A 21,506-nucleotide genomic window follows, 5' to 3' on the forward strand; every position below is an offset into this window, starting at 1 on the left:
GCAACAGAAATAATCAGGCTATTAACATCAATCTGTAGGGAATCTAACCACTTGGGTGATTAAACAAATACCAATATATAAGAAGAGCCTAGGGTTTGAGAAAATGGGTACAGTTTCCCACAGTACACTGAAATTTCTGGTTAAATGATAGAATTTCAGAGGTGGAAGCAAAACTGGTCATCAAATGTAGCTCCTTTGTTTTACATTGGGAGAAACTGGAAAGGGAAAGGAGATGAGAGTGATTTGCCTGAGATCACAGAATGAATAAATGACAAACGACCTTGAATAGAATCCTTGACTCCCTATTCAAGACTGGCAGTTCTGTTTCCTCCAGCTCCTAATTGGCTGTATAATAATTAGAGCAGCCAAATATTAGCTAATTCTAGCAACAGGAATTAGACTAGGAAATAAGCAGAGAACTTGAGAGGTAAGAGGGATACAAACAGCTACCTGTGTTCTAATTCACTAAGCCATACTCCTTGTAATTGTGGAATTTGGTAAGATGAGCCATGTTTGCCAAAGCTCTTGAAGGCCAAATATCCAGATTAAAAGGAATCTGCAGCCTCATGGGTTCTGAAGGAAGTATTTACTTTATATTCACAGAGTTGAGTAACTTCAAGATGCCAGAACTTTGTGTAGGATCGTTTTCACCCAAATTTGCTTCCTCTACTGGGCCTGGCTGCAGAAGCATGCTGAAAACAGCTTGACCTCCATCTTTTAAGAGTCTGGACCATGGTCACTTGTTTTTCTTAAGGTTTTCCCTCAGTCTGCAACAAAGCTCAGCTGGTGATGGAATATGCAGAAAGTACATTTCGATTCAACAAACACCTGTATGCAAGACCACGTGGGAAATACAGGGCTGCCCGAAAGGGGGTTAAAGCAAAATTACAGTTCTGTGATACAAGTGCTAAACAAGTAATGCAAATATGGTGTAGGGTATTCCTGCAGCCTTAAATAAGAATAACTACTATTTATTGAGTGCTTACTATATATGCCAGTCACTGTGCTAAGTGCTCTATGTACATTCTCATTTAATACCCATCACAACCCTACAATTGGGAGCCCCATTTATAGATGAGAAGCTGAACCTGAGAGGTTAAGTAGTTTGCCTGAGGTCATAGAGTTGCCAGGTGGCTGAGGAAAACCTTTGTTTGATACTACTTTCTCCAAGAAACTTACCCCACTCAGTTCCCTTGCAGTTCTGGAGTTCCAGGATTACACTCACATCACCCACCACTACTTCCTCTCCCCTTCCTCTTCACTTTGCAGGCCCTTCTGTCAGATCCTAACCATTCTGCCTTCAGAAAAGAATTCACCTGGGGGTTCTAGGGGAAGGGAGCTGGTGGGTTTCATCTCTGACTTGGCACAACACAGAGCTGCCCACATGGTTTACGGGAATGTGAGGCCATTGTTTTAAAGAATAAGGCTATCTCCACTCATCCTAAATTGAGATAAATGATTTTTGCTATTACAAGAATCAGCCCAGCATTGGGCTGTTTGCAGCTGGGCAATACACAACCTGAGAATTATAGGCTATATCCGAGGCCCCAAATGATGTGATGTGGACTTTCCTGTCGTCCTTACCAATTCCTTCCAACCGTCGGAGCCCAGTCTGGGAGTCACTTCCTTCCAGCGCAGCACCTTAACTATAAATAAGTGCAGTGAGAAAGCGCCCAGGGAAGAGCAGGCTGGACAGAAGGGGGCTAGTCAATCCAGAAGTTTCCGTGAGGGGAATCTTCTCTTGCAAGCCGCTGAGGGAATGGACAATTAAGATGCGCAAAGGCGGTTCTTAGGAGCTCGGAAAGGGCCCCAGAGCTCCTTGGCCGGGCTGGAGGCGAGTTCGCGTCTGCTGCTCAAGGCTGTAGCAGCACGTCGAGGTCCGCAGCGGGCTCAGCGAGAGCAGGCGGTTGGTGTCGCGGGTGTTGGATTCGACTCATAGGTGGGTGGTGGGGGTGTCGGGCGAGCGGGCCGCCTGGGGTGTTGGCAGGGAGCACACAGGAGCCAGGTGGGTGGGCGCGCTGGGAGCAGCGACTGAGCTGGCCGTAAGGGAAGGAGAAGCCCCTAGCAGTGTAGGCAAGGAGACAGCAGGGAAGGCTCCCGGAGGCTGGCTAGTAACTGCGGTAGCAGGGAACCCGGGCCAGGCAGATGCTGGGAGAGGAATGCGCCCCACTGTCCAGGCTGGCACCCACGACCCACGGAGTCCTTCCAGACAGGACTGAGGCCGCATTTGGGGGCATGGGGCGACACTCCGCGCACCACAAAGCGGGTCACTGGCTGGCCGGACCGAGACTCCCGATGCCCTCCGGAGCGAGGGCGCTCAAGGACACTCCCCGCTCCGCCGCTACCCTGGGATCCCCAGACCTAGGCTCCCTGCCTGCCCGACGGCGTGGCCAGCGGCTGCGAAGGCAGCCCAGGACGACCCTGGCGACCCAGACGCCTGAGCTGCGGACCCTGCATCCGATCAACACACCACCCATCAACAGGTCGAACCGCTACCGGCGCCAACACCCGGCAGGACCCCTTCCAGGACCGGTTTTCGGCGGCCTTTGGCCCCGCCCCCGCGTCCCTATTGGTCAGGCCCGTAGGGGGCGGGACCCGACGACCCGGCTTCCAACTGAAGGCAGCTGCAGCCGAGGCGCAGAGCACAAACCGCCGGTTGGGCTGAGCCTGCGTTCCCAGGTCCGCGCCTCCCTGAGCGTCTACGGGAGCTCTCCCGCCACCTGGAGTGAGCGGGCCTCGGCAGCAGCCTGACTGGAGGGCACAGCAGCGACAGATAGTTTACCCGACGGTCCCCAGACGCCCGTGTAGCCCCTGCCCGAGGCGTTGGCTGCCGCGGCCACCGACCAAGAACCGCGACAGGTGCCGCGCGTAGGGCGCTGTCGGGTCGGCGCTGCGACCGCGGGCGAATCCCGCGCTGTCCCACCGTCCCCGAGCCCGGCCCGCCGCTTGCCGTCAGGGTCCCGGCCCAGGGCCGACGGCGCAGCGGATGCGTGCGGGGTGAGAGCCCCCAGTCGCCTCGCCATGGCCGCGCGCCCCGGGCCGCTCTGGCTCCTGGGCCTGGCGCTGTGCGCGCTGAGCGGCGGCGGCCCCGGCATGCGCCCCGCTCCCGGGTGTCCGCAGCGCCGTCTGGGCCCGCGCGAGCGCCGCGACCTGCAGCGCGAGATCCTGGCGGTGCTCGGGCTGCCGGGGCGCCCACGGCCACGCGCGCCGCCCGCCGCCGCCCGGCTGCCCGCGTCCGCGCCGCTCTTCATGCTGGACCTCTACCACGCCATGGCCGGCGACGACGACGAGGACGGCGGACCCCGCGAGCGGCGCCTCGGCCGCACGGACCTGGTCATGAGCTTTGTCAACATGGGTGAGTGTGAACTCTAGGGATGGGCGTTTCTGACTTCGATAACCGTGCCACCTCGGCGAGAACGCGCGTGTAGGGACGGCGAGCTGAGTGTCCTGGCGCCCCCACGGTGGCCCCTCGGGGAGGAACACGGGATGCAGGATCGAGTGCACAGCCTTGGGCAGCGGGTGCCCCTGCGGTGAACCGAGAGTCACCGCCTGGTGGACGGACCCCGCGGAGGAGTGGGAACTGCCGAGGTCAGGGCAGCCAGGACTAAGGGGTGTGGGGGTCGGCGAGCTGTGGGTCTGGCGGGGCAGACGCAGGAATGTGAGTCCCAGGGGCGTGTACAGTCACCCGCTCGCAAACACACCCAAGAATAGGAATCATGTAATGTCGGGTGGACCCGGGCAGTGCCAGGAAGACAGTCTGGTCCTGAGAAGACGGATGAGTAAACAGAGGCTGTGATGCTGTCACTGTGATAAGGGCTGTACTGAAGAGAGGGACAAAGTTCACTGTGGAAAACCCTGGTCACATCACCAAAGTGACCAGAGCTGAGAGGAGAACCCAGATGTCCTGAGTGCTCAGCAGCCTCTTCCCGGGGCCAAAGCCCAAGAGCCTGGAGGTGGGGGCGTGGCTGTCAGGGGAGCAGGTGGGAAGGAGGAGACTCGGCTCAGTGGGGCAGTCTGTGGTCATGTCACCCACACCCAGCACCTGGGACATGGCTTGACATGCAGTGAGTGTCCAGGCCTGTGGAATGACCTGTTGGGCAGCTTGGCTCCTCGTTGTTCTCCCAGGCAAAGCCCAGCTTTTCCTCTGCAGAGATTTCATTCGAAATCGAGGAGCCATTTACCCTTAAAGTTCTCCAAGGTATCTTTTTCCATTATACTAAACTCTTTAATCTACAGTCATGAATATTTGTCCCCCATCTGCTCTGCCTCCTCTCTGTGACCAGTGAGGGTCAAGGGTCTGGGCTCAGGCAGACCCCAGACTGGACCTGGGGACCCAAGAACGACAGCTCAGCCCGAGGTGGGGAGAGCGATGGGGCCAAGGGCAGAGCAAGGACTCTTGCCAAGGCCACCAGCCTCCCTTCACCTATGGCATCAATCTTCATCCTCCCAACAACCCAGTTAACAGCCTATTCATCCCCATCTCCCAGATGAGGATCGTGAGGTCAGAGACACTGTCATGCCCAGGATAGCATGGCCTCTACGTGGCTGAGCCAGGACAGGCCCAGGTTGTTTGGCTCTACATCCAGTCCTCAAGGACATCCTGCTGTCAGGGGGGCAGCCTTTCAGGGTGGAGGGAGCTTTAAGAGGGGTTTAGGCAGAGGGCTCCGGGGGACACGGAGCAGCAGCAGGTGTTGTGGGGTCCTCAGCTATTTGTTTCCCACACAAAGTCAGGAAGAGGGGACAGCTAAGGAGGCCTCTGTCCCTTCCAACCCAGAACTGGTGGTGGCCTAGGGTGGGTGAGCGAGCTGCTGGAGGCAGCTGTTAACCTCTGCTGGGAGCCCAGTGCCAGGCACGGGACTCCAACCTGTGGGTTTCGGATGCCAACTTTCTGGTTAGAGGGCAGGGGTGGGGACTTCGGACAGAGAGCATGGGAACTGAGGCTGGAGCTCTGTCCTCGGAACAAGCTGACCCAGGGCTCAGGACCAAGAAGAGCTGTGGAGGCAGTAACCCTGAGAATGTCCCCCAGGAGCCATCTATTAAAGTGAGTCACCACCCAGGCCATGTCCTGCTTCCTCCCACATCCCCTGGGTCAAAGCTTGCACAGCTCTAGTGGGAGCTGCTGCTGTGAATTGAGCAGCACCCTGAGCCCAGGAACACCTGGTTCCCCTCCTGACTGCTGTGTGATCTTAGGCAAGTCCCTCGCGCTCTCTGAGCCTTAGGTCCCTCCTTGTAAAATGGGACTCCCAGTCATCAGTGACTCCTCAGAGTTGTGTGATTAGTTGATACATGGGAGGAGCAGAAAGTTATCCTCTTTTAGGGTGAACCTGGCTCTGGTCACCGCCCCTGACTCCAGCCCCTCCCAGCTGCTGCTCAGCCTTGCGGTGGATGTGATGGGAATGTCCCCATGTGCCTTATACACATGTGAAACCCAGAAACAGATTTTAAAAGCGAACCAAAGGTGTTTCCACCAGTTTTAAATTAAGAGCATTTGCAATTCCATAGCTGTGTAAGTCCTCATTCCATCCATGCAGCGCCATGTCCAGCTATTTGACCAGCGTCATTTCATGGGCTCCGAGAGGTTAAATGGCCAGGCCAGGGCGACACAGCACATCCATGCCATCATCCAGGCTGTGGATTCCAAACCCCAGCTTCTTCCCCCGCCATCTCTGCGTGTTTCATTAGGATCTAAGGCCTCTGACGCTGTGGGATCAACAGGCAGGTCCTTGTTCAGTGGAGCCCAGTTGTGGGCGGGGCCAGCCAGCTGCCAGCAGGGCCTTCTTTATTCTGTCCTACTAATTGCACTAGTAGAACTCTCAGTGAGAGTGGTTTGACCTGGTAATTATCTGGGCTGATGTGGGGGCTTAGGCACCTAACAGGATTCTCTTCTTGTTTGGAGGCCCAGGCCTCAGGCATGTGAAATCGGGGCCCCTAAACCCTCTGGAGTCTAACAGCAGAGAGTCTGTGCTAACAGCGCCCACGCCCAGGCTCCCACTCCTGTTGCTTCCCGTTCCACCTCTCCTATCGGCCTCATCTGGCTCCTGAGAAGCCATGCCTGCTGCCTACTAGGTCCCTGACCATCAATGGCAGCCTGTAGGACGCAGAGGCCACGGGCCTCTCCCAGGCCTCCGGCCCTTGGGTCATGCCTCTGTGGGCAGAGCCGGCGGCCCTGCCTGGCTTGTCTGTCAATCTCAGCCTTGTAGAGCCTTGGCTGCTTTTGGCCAGGATGCAGTAATGGGGGCCAGTACTCGTGTGGAGCAGACAGAGCCAGACCCTGGTGTCGCATGTGCTCAGGGAAGAGAGAGCCCTGAGCTGGGAGGCAATACACAGGTTTTTGTCTTGTCTGGCCTGCCATTGATTCCTCCATGTCCCGAATCATGGCCCCTTCCCTTCTCTGGGCCTCTGGTTTCTTGTCCAGTACAGTGATGGTGTCAGAAAAATGAGGGGCCACGCAGCCCTGACCCTGTGGTTCTGTTGGAGGCGCCTTCTGACAGCACTCTGTCCCCTCGGCCTGAGCACAGGTGTGACTGGTTGTACCTCGGGCACTTCGGGCTGACTCAGCCCCTCTGGAGGGAGGAAAGAGGCAGGAAGTATCACCTCTGCTTGTTCCTCCTGAATCCTCTTCCACGTGTCAGTGGGATGGCAGGTGCCCATCTTCCAGATTGAGAAACTGAGGCACAAACAGCACTGTAGGCAGAAGTCCAGCCAGAAATGAATGGAGCCATCTTCACTTTTGTCCTGATCCTTCCCTGCACCAGACTAATTTATTCCTGGGTTCTCAGGCAGCCAAGGACAGGGGTGTTGACGAACTGAGGCTGTTGGATTTGAGAGAGGCTGGATCAGTGGGAGTAAGAGATCTGGTCTCCGTCACTTTCTTTGATTCTTTACTAGGGACTTTCATTTTTTCATCAATTCATTCAACAAGTAGTCACGTGGTACCTGCTCTGTGCCAGGCATAGTTCTAGTCATTGAGATATGACAGTGTACAAAACAAAGACCCTGCTCTCATGGAGCTGACGTTCTAGTGGGAGAGACAAAGAACAAATACAGCAGCCATAAAGACGATTGTCACGTGGTGTAGACGGTGATACCCCCTGTCTGGAAACCCAGAGGGGAAAAGACACTGGGAGGACTGATAGGATCGGTGTCGGGGGTTCTGACCTGGACTCAGACTGACAGGATTTGCATCTTCGCCCTGCCACCTACTCTCAGTTTGATCATAACTTTCCAGTCCACCTCTTGGAGACTCAGTTTCCTCTTCTGTAAAATAGAGATTCTCACGGTCCCTACCTGTGGGCCCCTTAGGGATTGTGTGAGATGATACCCAGTGATGACTATACCTGATGACCACAGAACTTCCACATCTGTTCCTTCATTTGCATCTCACAGTTACTATCACATCTTTGTTTTAAAAAGGCAAGTGAGGCTCAGAGAAGTTAGGTGATTTTCCCAAGGCCACACAGCAGGTGGTCTCCCTGTCTGCACATCCTCCGCTCTTCTCCATAGAAGCTGCCTCTCCACCCAGATAGAGGCCTAGTTGATCATTAGGTCCAGTAAGTGCTGCTGAATTGGACTGTATTGAATGTATGTTGTAGACTGAGAATCTCATTTAAAAAATGTATTTGTTTTGGGGAATTATAGAACTAAGGCATGTTCATTGTAGAAAATTCATATATAGATTCATTATAGAATTTCATTATAGAAAATTCAGACCATATGTTTAGAAACATGGAAACCCCTGGTAGTCCTGCCTCTACTTCAGAGAAAACCAGCATTTTAATCCTTTGGTATAGCACCCCCCCATCAGCCTTGATATTTTATCAATATAGATACTAACATTTTATTATTTTTTTTGCAAAGTGGGACATAAATTGCCCACTGTTTTGCGACTTTGTCTTTCCTTTAATAGTAAATTCTTTGTCCGTCTTAAAATTATCTTACTATTAGAGGGACCACCTGCCCAAAAGTATTTCTCTTTTTTAAAAAAACAAATTATTTCAGCTTTATTGAGGAATAATTGACTTATAAGATATTTAAAGTGTACATCATGATGATTTGATATATGTATACACTGTGAAGGGATTCCGCCACTGAGTTAATTAACGCATCCGTCACCTCACATATTTATCGGTTTTTTTTACTTGGTGAGAACAGTTAAGTTCTACTCTCTCAGTAAATTTCAATTATACAGTACGGTGTTATCCCTTACAGTCATCATGTTTTACCCTAGATCTTCAGACCTTATTCATCTTGTAGTTGAAAGTTCGAACTCTTTTATCAACTTACCCCTATTTTTCGCCCCCTCCCTCCCCAGCCATTGGCAAGCACTTTCTACGTTCTGTTTCTATGAGTTTGACTTTTTCTGTGTGTGTGATTCCACATATAAGTGATACCATGCACCATATATGTTTGTTTGGCTTATTTCACTTAGCATAATGCCCTCAAGCTCCATCCATGTTGTCACAAATGGCAGGATTTACTTCTTTCTCAGGACTAATATGCCATTGTGTATGTGACACATCTTCTTTACCCATTTATCCATCGATGGACACTTAGGTTGTTTCCATGTCTTGGTTATTGTGAATAATGCTGCAATGAGCATGGGAGTGCAAATGTCTTTTTGATATCCTGTTTTCATTTCCTTTGGATAATACCAGAAAGTACGATTGCCGGATCATATGATAGTTCTATTTTTAATTTTCTGAGGAGCCTCATAATAATAATTTCAATAATGGCTGCACCAATTTACATTCCCACCAATAGTACACAAGGGTTCCCTTTTGCCACATCCTTGCCAACACTTGTTAACTTGTCTTTTTGATGATGGCCATTCTAACAGGTGTGAGGTGATACCTCATTTTGGTTTGGCCTTCCATTTCCCTGATGATTTCTCTGATGTTGAGCACGTTTTCATGTACTTTTTGGCTGTTTGTATGTCTTCTTTGGAAAAATGTCTACTCAGTTCCTCTGCCCATTTTTAAATCAGATTATTGTTTGTTTGTTTTTTGCTATTGAGCTGTATGAGTTCTTTATATATTTTGGATATTAAACCCTTATCAGATACGTGATTAGCAAATATTTTCTCCCATACCGTAAGTTGCCTTTTCATTTTGTTGATGGTTTCCAAAGATGTCTCTCTTCCCAAGAGCTGAAGGTGGATGCCTTTTCTCTAAAATCCTGTCTGGCCCGCAGGACGGTTTGCCCTCTGGATCCCTGATAACTGACTCCTCTTTCCCCACCCCATTTCCTCAGTGTTTTCTCACCCTGCTGGGGTAAATGAGTACTATTGCCCCCAGCTGACAGAGGAGGAAGTTGAGTCTCATAAAGTAGAAGTGACTGGCCCTGTTCCTGGGTACCCAGATCCATAGGAGCAGATGTGAAAACTGGATCACAGCAATGAGGGGAGGTCGGCCCGGGGTGGGGGCGCATAATGGTTGACTACTCTGCAGTAGGACACACTGGTTTTTAATCCGGCGTCTGCCACTCAAGAGCTCTGAGATATTGAACGGGTTACTTAAAATCTCAGTTTCTTCACCTTTACAATTGGGATAATACCTGTGTCATAGTATAATGGTTAAATACCGTAGGTAAGGCATTTAACAACTTAGCAAATGCCTGGCCTGCTCAAAATGGCAGTCAGTATGATGAGGGAAGAGCCTGTTGTATTTATCTACACCCCCACCCCATCGTTTACCTACGGACCTCCTGGAGCCAAGGAGTAAAGAGCACAGTTCCAGGGTCAGGCTGCCTGGGTAAGCATTACTAGAAATGGCATGTAACGTGCCCAGTGTGGTGCCTCACACAGTTCAAATGGGAGCTGGCACATTATTTCCCACCTCTATGCCTTTGTCTAGAACACTCTGCTCCATTTCTGCTTGTCAGAATTCTTCCACCACTCTCACTAGGCTTCCTAGAAAAGTATCTCTGACCCCCTCCCCCAAGGCTCCCTCCATGCTTAGAGCCCCCCCTGTGCCCCATTGTGTTTCTCTTGGGATTCTAGTCGCTTTCTGCCTGCAGATTCAGGGGCATCCCCTCTTTTTCTTCCTCCTCAGGAAACTATGAGCAACCTTAGAATAGGGACCAAATCTGACTCTTCATGATCCCCCCCACCCGCTGTGCACCCCAGATTCTGCATGAAGGAAAGGAATTCAGTGGGAGGCAGGGGACCACGTGAAGGAGCCTGGCCCAGTCAGTGGGGCAAAGCAGGGCCAGCCCTTCCTGTTTTTTCGGAAGCTGACAATGGGTGCAGCATGTCCCTGGGACCCCAAGTCCCCTCAGGGCCCTGCCTGGAGGAAGGGGGCTTTAGGAGGCATTCTCGGGGCACCGGCTGACAGGAGAACCTGAAGACAGGTGACCCCCTCATCCCAGTATTGCCACTGAGAGGAACTCTAGGGCCACTCATTTTGTACCGGCTCCGAGTCTGCAAGTCCACATGAAGGGCTCCTAACCTGACACGTGACCCCTGGCAAGTCTCTGCCCCTTCTGGGCCCCAGTTTCCCCTTCTATGCAGGGTTGCCCAGAAGGGCTTTCCAGCTCTGACCAAAGAATGTGCCCACTCCTAGCCTCCTGATGGAGGCTCCTCCAGGGGTGAGGCATGGGGCAGGAGATACACCCAGCCTGCCTCCTCACGGGATCCCATTCCCCCTGGGAGAGGGATGTGTCACCGAGACCACAACTTTCTGGAAAACGCCCACAGTTCACTTCTTCCTCCGGTTTGAACTGGAGGAATCGCATCCTTCTTGCTCACATCTCCTTGGATCTATTTTTGGCTTTGGCAGGCTTGATGTGGTGGCCTGTGCGGGTGTTCCCTTTTAATTTGGGGTCTAAAGCCGTCTGAGGCCCCGACCAGTAATTATGAGTGCAGAGCCATTTATGGAAACAGCTCTGAAAAAAGTCAGTAATGGGAACTCTCTAAAAATACCTCAGAAATGAAGCCTTGGGCCGCCTCTCGGAGCGCTGAGATTTCTGGGTGGGAGGAAGCCCCTCAGGATGCAGAATCGATAGGTGATCAATTCCATGGCGCCCCTGTGGGGCAGCACAGGCCTTGGGGACACGGGTCTTGTTTGAGGCCTAAAGTGGGCCCCTCGACCTCTGTTACTGGCAGGACCAGCCGAACAGGCCCAGCCCGTCCGCCTCCAGGGCCCTGAGGGAGCCTGCTCTCCACCTTGGGGGCCAGGCAGGAGAGAACGGCTGGAGGAGGGCCTGGGGGAGGCTGAAGGCAGCCAGGCGGCCCAGGAGGCCATGTGGATGAGACGGGCCAGCTCAGGGGGCCTGGGATGCAGAGCCGAGCTGCGTCCCTCCTGGGGACCCTGCGGGGCTGGGGAGGGTTTGAGGGCAGGAAGGATGGATGGACACAGAAGATTCTGTTCCCTGAACGGCTGCTCTGAGCTTGAGGAACAGGGGGTCTTTTGAAGTCTTACTTTTTGGTCAGAAACAAGACAGATTTGAGTTGTCTGGATGACTCTAAATTTTGTCCATGGCACAAAAATAGTTGAAGCCTTTGGTGGTGTCGCTTGTGGACCCAGGTGTGGCGTCTGGAGGTGTACCCTGTAGGTGGTGAGTTCAAGGCCTCAGAAGTGGAAAGGCGGAAATGTAGGCTGCCTCCTGCCCATAGCGGACCCTTCCCGTAAACATGGGACCCGGAGGTGGTTTAATTAGGGGTCGGTGGAGAAGGTCCTGTGATTCTTTATTTTTCTGGAGCCAGGGAAGAGAGTTAAGAAAGTAATCACTTTGAATGTTTCCCCAAGTGGCGCTTCGTGGAAGTAGTGGTGACATTGTCTGTCCCAGACCCTGGCCTGGGTCCATAGAGCTGGCTGTCAAGTGTCTATTAGCCACAGGAAACTCCAGGGTCTTCCAACCCACCTCACAAGGTCATGCACTGTCCCGGCAGCAGCAGCAGTCGAGCTTCATCAAGTTCTTGCTAAGTCAGAGATCCTTTGAATCACTGTGCTGAGTTATTGAGGGCTGAGAAACAGAATTCGTTACGTGTCAACTGCTCTTGCCTGTCACTCCAGACTTATCTTGGACACCTCAGCCCTGGACCACTAGATTTCAGCCCCGCCAGGCTCCTGGATGTTTCTGAAACATGCAGGGCCACCTCTTCACATGTCCGGTTCCTTCTCCTTCTCCAGACTTGACTACTTTTCCCCCTCATTTACCAGGTTTCACCAAGGCAGTAGTTCTCAATCTCCCAGGAGACATTTGGCAATATCTGGAGACATTTCGGTTGTCCCAGCTGGGCAGGGGAAGGCGGTGTCACTGGCATCTAGTGGGCTGAGGCTGGGGATGCTGCTAAACCTCCTGTCGTGCACAGGACAGCCCCCCACACCTGAGAAGTATCTGTGCTGGAATGGCAGTGCCGAGGTTGAGAAATCCTGTCTAAAACAGGCCGCTGTTCTATGATGAGGGTGATGAACTAACAGACATTAACCTATGCGATGAGTTTCAGTCGTTTGTATTTGTTATTCTCTCTGGTGCTCAAATTGTCCCTTCTTTGACCATTGTGAAGCCTCTTTAGTTTGGCTTCCAAGTACTTTCACTCTTAGGAGTTTCTGAGAGCTTCCTCACCTCTGCTGTGAGATGTTCCAGGCTCTGCTCAGGCATTTCCTGCCCTGAGTGGGAAATCGGCCGTTTCTCCAAGAGCCCTGTGCCCTGGGGTGGAGTGGATACAGAGACTGCACCCTGAGTGTGAGGCTCCCACTATCCCTGCGTGGCCATTGTTCAGAGGCTTTTTCAGTGGACAAAGCTAGGGAATGTATATTTTCTAAGAGAAAAAAAATCATGCCTTCAGACTAATTTTTCCAATTCAAATTTAATATTTTAGGCTTTTATTCAAATTTTTAAATTTTATATTTCTGTTTTCTTTTTCACTGAATAATGGGGTACTAGCACACTAATTGTTTGCTTGGTCCTACAATTTGATGTGCTTGGAAGGGGATGTCACTTCTGTGGTATTCGTCTCCAAGTTCCGTAACTTCAGGCCAGTCCTGAGAAAACATCATGTAAATCCACACTGAGGGACATGCTACAAAATAATTGGCCAGTGTCCCAGTCAGGAACAAGGAAAGGCTTAGCAATGGTTACAGATCAGAAGAGACCAAGGATACCAAACAAATGAAATGTGGAATCCGTGATTGAATCCTGGAGTAGAAAAAGGGCATTAGTGTGGAAACTGGTAAAATTCAAGAAAAGTCTATAGTTAATGGCATTGTACCAATATCAGTTTCCTGGTTTTGATCATTATACTATGGTTTGTTTATGTAAGATGCTCTTCTCAGGGGAAGCTGGGTAAAGAGCATATGGGAAGGCTCTGTACTATTCTTGCAGCAACTTTTCTCTAAATCTGAATAATCTAACATTATTTCAACATAAAGTGACTCCCGCACACCCTCCCCACACTAGCACCATGCCATCCCTCGTTTGATGTCCTTCGTTACCCTCATCACCTGCAATGATCTTGTTTACTTTCTTGTTTGCTACCAGACTTCCCCACTGCACTATAAACTCCCAAGGGGCAGGGCTGGTCTGTCTTGTCTGCAGTTTCCCCAATGCCTAAATCATGGCTTGCATTTAATAAACACTGCTTTCAAATGCGTTGAATGAATGAATGAATATTCCTGGATGTGACCAGGAAAAATGAACAGAACAAAATGAGTGTTGCTAGAAAGGCTCCAGAGCATGAGAGGGCGGCATAGTCAGGAGTCATCTCCCACATGCCCAAAGGGGAAATCATGGGACACCCCCCCCCATTAGTCATCCCTGTCCTAGATTTTGCACATGAGGGAAATAATTTACTAGCCAGAAACCTTGCTCCAAGCATCAATGGTTCCCTCACCTCCAGTGCCACCATGGAGGACTCCTGGCAGTGCATATCTCAGATGGCCAGAATCCAGAACATAGGCCAGGAAGGAAGCACCCTCTGCCCTTCACCCAGCCTGTCTGAATCTGCCAGGGGACCCGGGAATGAACTTCCCAACCCCATAACCAGCAACAAAACTTTTCTGGGAAAACCCAAAAAATCACACTGTACAGACCTTGACCCTTCCCATAAATTTCCTCTGTGGACCATCCAACAATAGCAGTGGGGTGGGGAGCAGAGACAGGCCAAGTCCACCTTGGGTTCTACGCTGTTCTTTCAGTATCAGATGGTGGATGGAGGTCCACTGCAATGCAAAGTGCCCAGATGGGGGTCAGGACCCCTGGGTTCCATCTCCACATGTGTACAAATGTGGGAGGGGAGCGTATGTGGTGATCTCTGTCCTTTGAGCTCTGAAGTTCTGTAATCTTCAGCACTTTCATGAAGAAAGGGTCAATTTCTGCTCTGTGCCTCAACCAGAACTTGGGTGACGGCCATAGAGGCATTGCTGAGGGGCTGCCTCTCCGAGCCTGGACATCTGTCCACGCCCTGCTTATGAGGAAGGTGGAAGCTTGAAGGTGGAGGCATGAAGGGACACTGAAAAGAAAGTGCTCCTACATACTATATTACAGGCATGTGCTGGACCATGACTGAGTCCTGGCTGCAATAGCAAACCTGACTTTTTAAGTTTCATTTACAGTTTCATTCAAGTGGTCGTTTTGCAGATGTGGGCGCTGAGGCCCAAAGGATCAAGCGCCTTGACAAAGGTCAGGCAGGTGAAAAGGAGGTGCCCTGATGCTGTCCAAATACTTTTCCGTTGAATTGATACATTTGATGTTATATAATCTTTTCATTTCATACTTTATTCAGAAAAAAGAATATTGAATGTCTCCTTCTCCTGCCACCCCAGGGCTCTTGAGTTTCACACATGGCAGATGTCATCACTTTGATATGTCAATTATGTTAGGAAATTAGAGGTCAGCACCCCTCCCCGATTCCTAGGATATGGCCACTGCTCTTTACAAAGTCCTTCACAGCCCTGTGTAAAACGCCTCCTAATATGCCCACTTCACAGATGAGGAGCTCGCCGGGAAAGTACCTGGTCAGGACCAGAAGCCTCAGCCACAGCCCAGAGCATATATGCTTCTCAGCGAGGTTTTCGTGGTTAAAGCAGGCGCTGCGTGCCTGGGGACTACCTCAGGGAACAATCCAGGTCCCAGCAAATGCTTTTCCTCACTCAGCTTTTGAGAACTATCTTCCCTAACCCGAAGGAGCAACTTCTGAAAAGATGTCCATCCCCACAGTCCTACCAATGAAAGGGGACACCCCCTTTGGTCCGTTACAGTAATGTCTAGTTTAATGCTGCACCCCAGGAAGTTTTATCAGTTTCTGATGAAAAGCAGTATTTTCCTAAAAGTTTCCCACCCTCTGGTGCTTGCCTGGAAGAGTCAGGGTGGGCCGTTTCCTGTGCTGGAACTGCTGGGGGTTTTATTGATTTCAAACCAACAGAATGGAAGTTTGAAACTGGGGTGTGTTCAGGTGAACAAGGTGCTCGTGACCCAGCAAGGGCAGGAGGCCATGAGGCTTGGTGCCCACACAGAGCTGGCAGGTTTGTGGTTTGTTCCCTCAGTCCCTGGATCCAACATGAAATGAGCCTCAGGCCTGCGGACAGAGTTCCCAGTGAGCCCCAGGACCCACCGTCAGCCCCCAGTGCCTGGGGACGGATGCACTTACTGATGCTTTGAGAAGGCGGGCAAAGGATGTGATGGAGTGACCCGTCCTCATTCTCTGTCACAACAGCCTGGACCCATTTCATCCTGCAGATGGGGGATTGTCACACAGCCACGCAATGGAGGTGGTCTGTGTGGTCCCTGAATCCACGGGAATTGTCACCAGTGTGTGTGTGGAGGAGGGGAGTCCTGTGTAGATATTCATGGTGACCATCGCTCGGGGAAGGTGCAGAACCCTGCCCTCCATGCTCTCTGCCCATGCAGGACCCCGATGCCACCTGGGCCACGCTGCCTCGGAAACAGCCTGGCTCCGGGGGGGGGGGGGGGGCACTTGCTGCCTGTCCAGCGCCCTGACTGACGATGGATGTTCTGTTTCTTCTCCTCCCTGGTCCGGGGGTGAAATGCCCACCTCCTCCTGCCCAAACATGTGTGTCCACTGGCCCCACCCAGCACAACTGTTTGCTTGTGCATCACTGGACCAGGTCCCCACCGCGAGGACAGGAAGTGCTCCCCACATCCGCCTCTGCCACCAGCCTGGTGACTTGTGGTCACTGAGCCCAGTAGCCTGAGAGAGAAGTTTTAAAAAGACTCCCAGACATGTAATTAAAATCTCAGTGTTGGGTTTTGGGGAAGGCGCTGGACGGCTCCCACCCCTGCTCTCCGGAAACACAGATTTTTAGTGTTTGAAAGTGACAGGAGGCTAAAGTGAGGCGGCTCTAAATATACTGTCCTGGGTATTTCCGGGCAGCTGGGGAAATGTGGGATTCATCCCACGTCCATGGCCTCTTGCCCAGAGGGTTGGACCAGCACCCCCACCTCTGCTGCCTCAGGTCCCGCCCACCTGTGCTTTACTCTCCCTCTCCCACAGCTTCCACCCCAACCATCCACTCCCTTGCTGCCTCGAATCTTGGCTTCCCCTGACCAGAGGCACAGCCTGTGCTCCGAGGCCGGAGCTCCAGTCCTCAGCTGTCAGGTCACAGCTATGCTCATGCCCACTTCACAGATGAGGAGCTCGCCTGGAAAGTACCTGGTCAGGACCAGAAGCCTCAGCCACAGCCCAGAGCATATATGCTTCTCAGCGAGGTTTTCGTGGTTAAAGCAGGCGCTGCGTGCCTGGGGACTACCTCAGGGAACAATCCAGGTCCCAGCAAATGCTTTTCCTCACTCAGCTTTTGAGAACTATCTTCCCTAACCCGAAGGAGCAACTTCTGAAAAGATGTCCATCCCCACAGTCCTACCAATGAAAGGGGACACCCCCTTTGGTCCGTTACAGTAATGTCTAGTTTAATGCTGCACCCCAGGAAGTTTTATCAGTTTCTGATGAAAAGCAGTATTTTCCTAAAAGTTTCCCACCCTCTGGTGCTTGCCTGGAAGAGTCAGGGTGGGCCGTTTCCTGTGCTGGAACTGCTGGGGGTTTTATTGATTTCAAACCAACAGAATGGAAGTTTGAAACTGGGGTGTGTTCAGGTGAACAAGGTGCTCGTGACCCAGCAAGGGCAGGAGGCCGCGAGGCTTGGTGCCCACACAGAGCTGGCAGGTTTGTGGTTTGTTCCCTCAGTCCCTGGATCCAACATGAAATGAGCCTCAGGCCTGCGGACAGAGTTCCCAGTGAGCCCCCAGGACCCACCCGTCAGCCCCCCAGTGCCTGGGGACGGATGCACTTACTGATGCTTTGAGAAGGGGCGGGCAAAGGATGTGATGGAGTGACCCGTCCTCATTCTCTGTCACAACAGCCTGGACCCATTTCATCCTGCAGATGGGGGATTGTCACACAGCCACGCAATGGAGGTGGTCTGTGTGGTCCCTGAATCCACGGGAATTGTCACCAGTGTGTGTGTGGAGGAGGGGAGTCCTGTGTAGATATTCATGGTGACCATCGCTCGGGGAAGGTGCAGAACCCTGCCCTCCATGCTCTCTGCCCATGCAGGACCCCGATGCCACCTGGGCCACGCTGCCTCGGAAACAGCCTGGCTCCGGGGGGGGGGGGGGGCACTTGCTGCCTGTCCAGCGCCCTGACTGACGATGGATGTTCTGTTTCTTCTCCTCCCTGGTCCGGGGGTGAAATGCCCACCTCCTCCTGCCCAAACATGTGTGTCCACTGGCCCCACCCAGCACAACTGTTTGCTTGTGCATCACTGGACCAGGTCCCCACCGCGAGGACAGGAAGTGCTCCCCACATCCGCCTCTGCCACCAGCCTGGTGACTTGTGGTCACTGAGCCCAGTAGCCTGAGAGAGAAGTTTTAAAAAGACTCCCAGACATGTAATTAAAATCTCAGTGTTGGGTTTTGGGGAAGGCGCTGGACGGCTCCCACCCCTGCTCTCCGGAAACACAGATTTTTAGTGTTTGAAAGTGACAGGAGGCTAAAGTGAGGCGGCTCTAAATATACTGTCCTGGGTATTTCCGGGCAGCTGGGGAAATGTGGGATTCATCCCACGTCCATGGCCTCTTGCCCAGAGGGTTGGACCAGCACCCCCACCTCTGCTGCCTCAGGTCCCGCCCACCTGTGCTTTACTCTCCCCTCTCCCCACAGCTTCCACCCCAACCATCCACTCCCTTGCTGCCTCGAATCTTGGCTTCCCCCTGACCAGAGGCACAGCCTGTGCTCCGAGGCCGGAGCTCCAGTCCTCAGCTGTCAGGTCACAGCTATGCTCATGCCCATACCCACACCGCTGACTTGTGCATGGCTATGACACCCTAAGCCTGTGCATACGAGGTCCTCTCTGCCTAGAACGCCCTCCTACCACCTCTCCATCCTCCAAGACTGTCCCATCCAACAAGGCCAGTTCAGATGTCACCTCCTCCTGGAAGCCTACTCAGATTTCACCATGTTTTCGACCCCTTCACTTCCCCAGCTTGACTGGGCCTCTTGGGAGCTGTCACTCCTGCCTTGCTTCTTGTGCCTTTCTATCTCTCCCTCTGGCCCTCCTTCCTCCTTCACCTTGCTCCAAAAGGAACCTGCCATCTTTCACCCTTTGCTGTGTTTCCTGGCTATTGTTTTCCTGCCTGTGCCGTGTGTCACTCACCTCTAGGCCTTTGCTCATGCTGGTCCTTCCTCTGCAGTGTCCCTCTCCCATGACATCATGGCAAATGCACGCTCACCTTTCAAGGCCCAGCTCCATTGTCAGCTGTGAGCAGTCACTCTTTCCCACGTGCCATCCACGCACATCAGCAGACTCTGAAATACACTGTCATGTCCCTGCCCAGCCCATGGCCCTTTTTTGCCTTGGGTCTGAGGACCTATCTTCGGCCAGACCCAGCAGGGGGGCTGAGCCGGGGCCTGCTGGGTTTGGGGCTTGGTGGCCAGAAATGGAAGCTGCCCTTGTTGGTACCCACCGTGCGGGCGCTGTGGTTGGCATCTCACTACAGGCCTCGTGGGGCCCTCTCAGCACTGACAAGCAGAGCCTGGGGTCAAGCCCATTCCCCAGGGAGGGAATGCCCTCCCCAGGCTGCCCAAGCCCCTGGCTCCCACCGGGCCTTGCCACCCCAGAGCCCGAACCCAGAGCCAGGAGTGAACACCAGCCCACTTTGTCTTGCAGTGGAGCTCGACTGCACCCTGGGCCACCAGGAGCCCCACTGGAAGGAGTTCCGCTTTGACCTGACCCAGATCCCAGCAGGGGAGGCGGTCACAGCCGCTGAGTTCCGGATTTACAAGCTGCCCAGCACCCACCCGCTCAACAGGACCTTCCACGTCAGCATGTTCGAGGTGGTCAGGGAGCGGGCCAACAGGTGCCTGTCCTGCGCCCCAACTCCCAGTCAAGCCTCTGTCAGTGTGTCTGGCCCAGCCCTCAGGCGGGGGGCGGGGATGACATTTCCCAGAGGACAGAGGGGAGCTTCCTGGGCGCACACCCTCACAGATGCAGGATGCTTGGCTCAAGGCCCCGGCACCTAGGGAGAGGCCCAGTATCAGTCGTGGCTTCAAATCCCCACCCTGCCATCCTGGCTGTGGGACCTTGGATGGGTCGTTGAGCTCCCAAGCCTCAGTTTCCCCATCTGTCCACGGGCACACTAACACCTTTCTACGGTAGACACAGTGAGACAAGGCACATAAGGTGCCCAGCCCAGAGCCAGGAGGATTGATGCCCCACTAATTGTCCCCCAGGTGGGCACTGGAAACACGGAGGCAGCTGTGCCGGCTTCGGTTAATTGTTCTTTCGTGTCCACAGGGAGTCTGACTTGTTCTTTTTGGATCTTCAGACGCTCCAAGCTGGGGACGAGGGCTGGCTGGTGTTGGACGTGACAGTAGCCAGTGACCACTGGTTGCTGAACCGTAACAAGGACCTGGGACTCCGCCTCTATGTGGAAACGGAGGAGGGTAAGACTCAGGGGTCAGGTGGTGAACTTTCTCCTGGGGGATCCTCCGAGGCTGCTGGCAGCAGGCACAGCTGGAGCCCCCTCAATTGGCCTGGAGCCCACCCCTTTCTCATGTGGCCACTGGGGTGAAAATGCCCTTCCCACTGTGGGGGTCAGTGGGATAAAGAGGGCGAGGTTCCCACAGTTCAGGACAGCAGGAAGCCCTGACCAGCGGTGGTTTCCCTCCTGTCCTTCTGCAGAACCAACATTGGAGTTGCTAAGAGAGTGAGTCCATGCTTTCTTTCCCCAAGAAATGGGTGATTCTTTCTCTCTGGGGAGCCGCCTTCTATGTTGGGAGTTTCCGTGCTGGGCAGGGCACGAGGGGAAGAGGTTACATCCTCAGGCTCTGGATTTGAATCCCAGCTCTGCAGCTTTCTAACTCTGTAACCTTGGCAGGTTACTTATCTTTCCAAACCTCCGTTTTCTCATCGCCAGAAGGAGTCATGCATTCATTCATTCACCAGCTGTTTTGGGGGGAGAGCCTCCTTCATCCCAGGCAGTGGGGATAGAAAGCCCGAAAGTGGGCACAGGACTGGCGTGTTTGACTACATCAGGGGCTGCCATGGCCAGAGCAGAGTTGGCCAGGGAGAGGTTGGAAGGAGAGGAGATTGAGAGTCAGGCAGGGGGCATTCTGAGTTACGATAAACCAGGGCAAGGGGCTGGAGTTTTTAGGGAGCACTTGCACTTAATAGCAGTGGAGGATGACAGGATCTGATTCGGGTTTTTACAGAAGACCCCTCTGAGACACCCCCTCAAGGAGGTGTGGCACCCCTCCCAGCCCTTCAGTGTGGGTTACGCTTAGTGACTGGCTTCCCAGAAGGACAGTATGGAGCAGGGTGGGGCGGTAACTTGACGGTGGACAAAGCTGGCCAGCACCACCTCAGCCAGGTGATCGAGGTTCCCACGAATAAGTCACGTGTCCCTGTGTTCCCTGGATATGATGGGCTGAGAAAGCCTCTTCTCCTTGGTGGATCTTCTCTGAAACCCATCACCCCATCTAACAAAAAAAACATCTGGCAAACCCAAATGAAGGACATCCTACAGAACACGTGACAAGTACTTCTCAAAACTGTCAAGGTCAAAAACAAGAAAAGCCTGGGAAATTGTCACAGCCCAGAGGCACCTGAGGAGTTGTAATGACTACAGACCACGTGGGAACCTGGATGGGATCCTGACAGCGAAAGATGACTTTGGAGAAAACTAATGAAATCTGAATAAATCGTGGTGTTTAGTAAATAAAATTCCAATATTGGGTCATTAGTTGTGGCAAATATACTATAATAACCTAAATAAATGTTAACATTTGCCAGGGGACACTGGGTCTGGGTACATGGGAACTCTGTACTGTCTTCGCCATTTTTCTGTAAATCTCAGCTATTGTTGAGTATAAAATAAACACCCCTCTCACCTCGGTGGGTTGTGTGAACTGTGGGGGACAAAAGGGAAGTGAAGCCAGAGAGTCCCCAGGAGCCAGTGTCCAGGTGAGAGGAGTGAGGGAAGCAGAAATGGAGAAAAGTGGATAGAGGAATCCATGTATAACATGGATGCAGCCAGTGGATTTTTTTTTGTCTT

The 21,506-nt window shown here is 52.8% G+C and overlaps 1 protein-coding gene across 5 annotated transcripts in view; it reads left to right on the plus strand.

The window, feature by feature from the left end:
* The first annotated feature begins 2,652 nt into the window (after positions 1-2,652).
* Positions 2,653-21,506, plus strand: part of BMP8A (bone morphogenetic protein 8a) — a 35,049-nt gene continuing 16,195 nt past the window's right edge. For all 5 annotated transcript variants that reach the window (XR_012497172.1, XR_012497173.1, XR_012497174.1 and 2 more), the window contains exons 1-3: positions 2,653-3,355; positions 19,121-19,310; positions 19,748-19,896. Coding sequence is in view for 1 of the 5 variants with exons in the window: in XM_074334464.1 (XP_074190565.1) it covers positions 3,022-3,355; positions 19,121-19,310; positions 19,748-19,896 (673 nt within the window). In the remaining 4 variants the exon portion in view is untranslated. The remainder of the gene's footprint in view (positions 3,356-19,120; positions 19,311-19,747; positions 19,897-21,506) is intronic.

This window comes from Rhinolophus sinicus, linkage group LG06 (assembly GCF_036562045.2).
Source record: "Rhinolophus sinicus isolate RSC01 linkage group LG06, ASM3656204v1, whole genome shotgun sequence".
In the NCBI taxonomy this organism is placed as follows: Eukaryota; Metazoa; Chordata; class Mammalia; order Chiroptera; family Rhinolophidae; genus Rhinolophus; species Rhinolophus sinicus.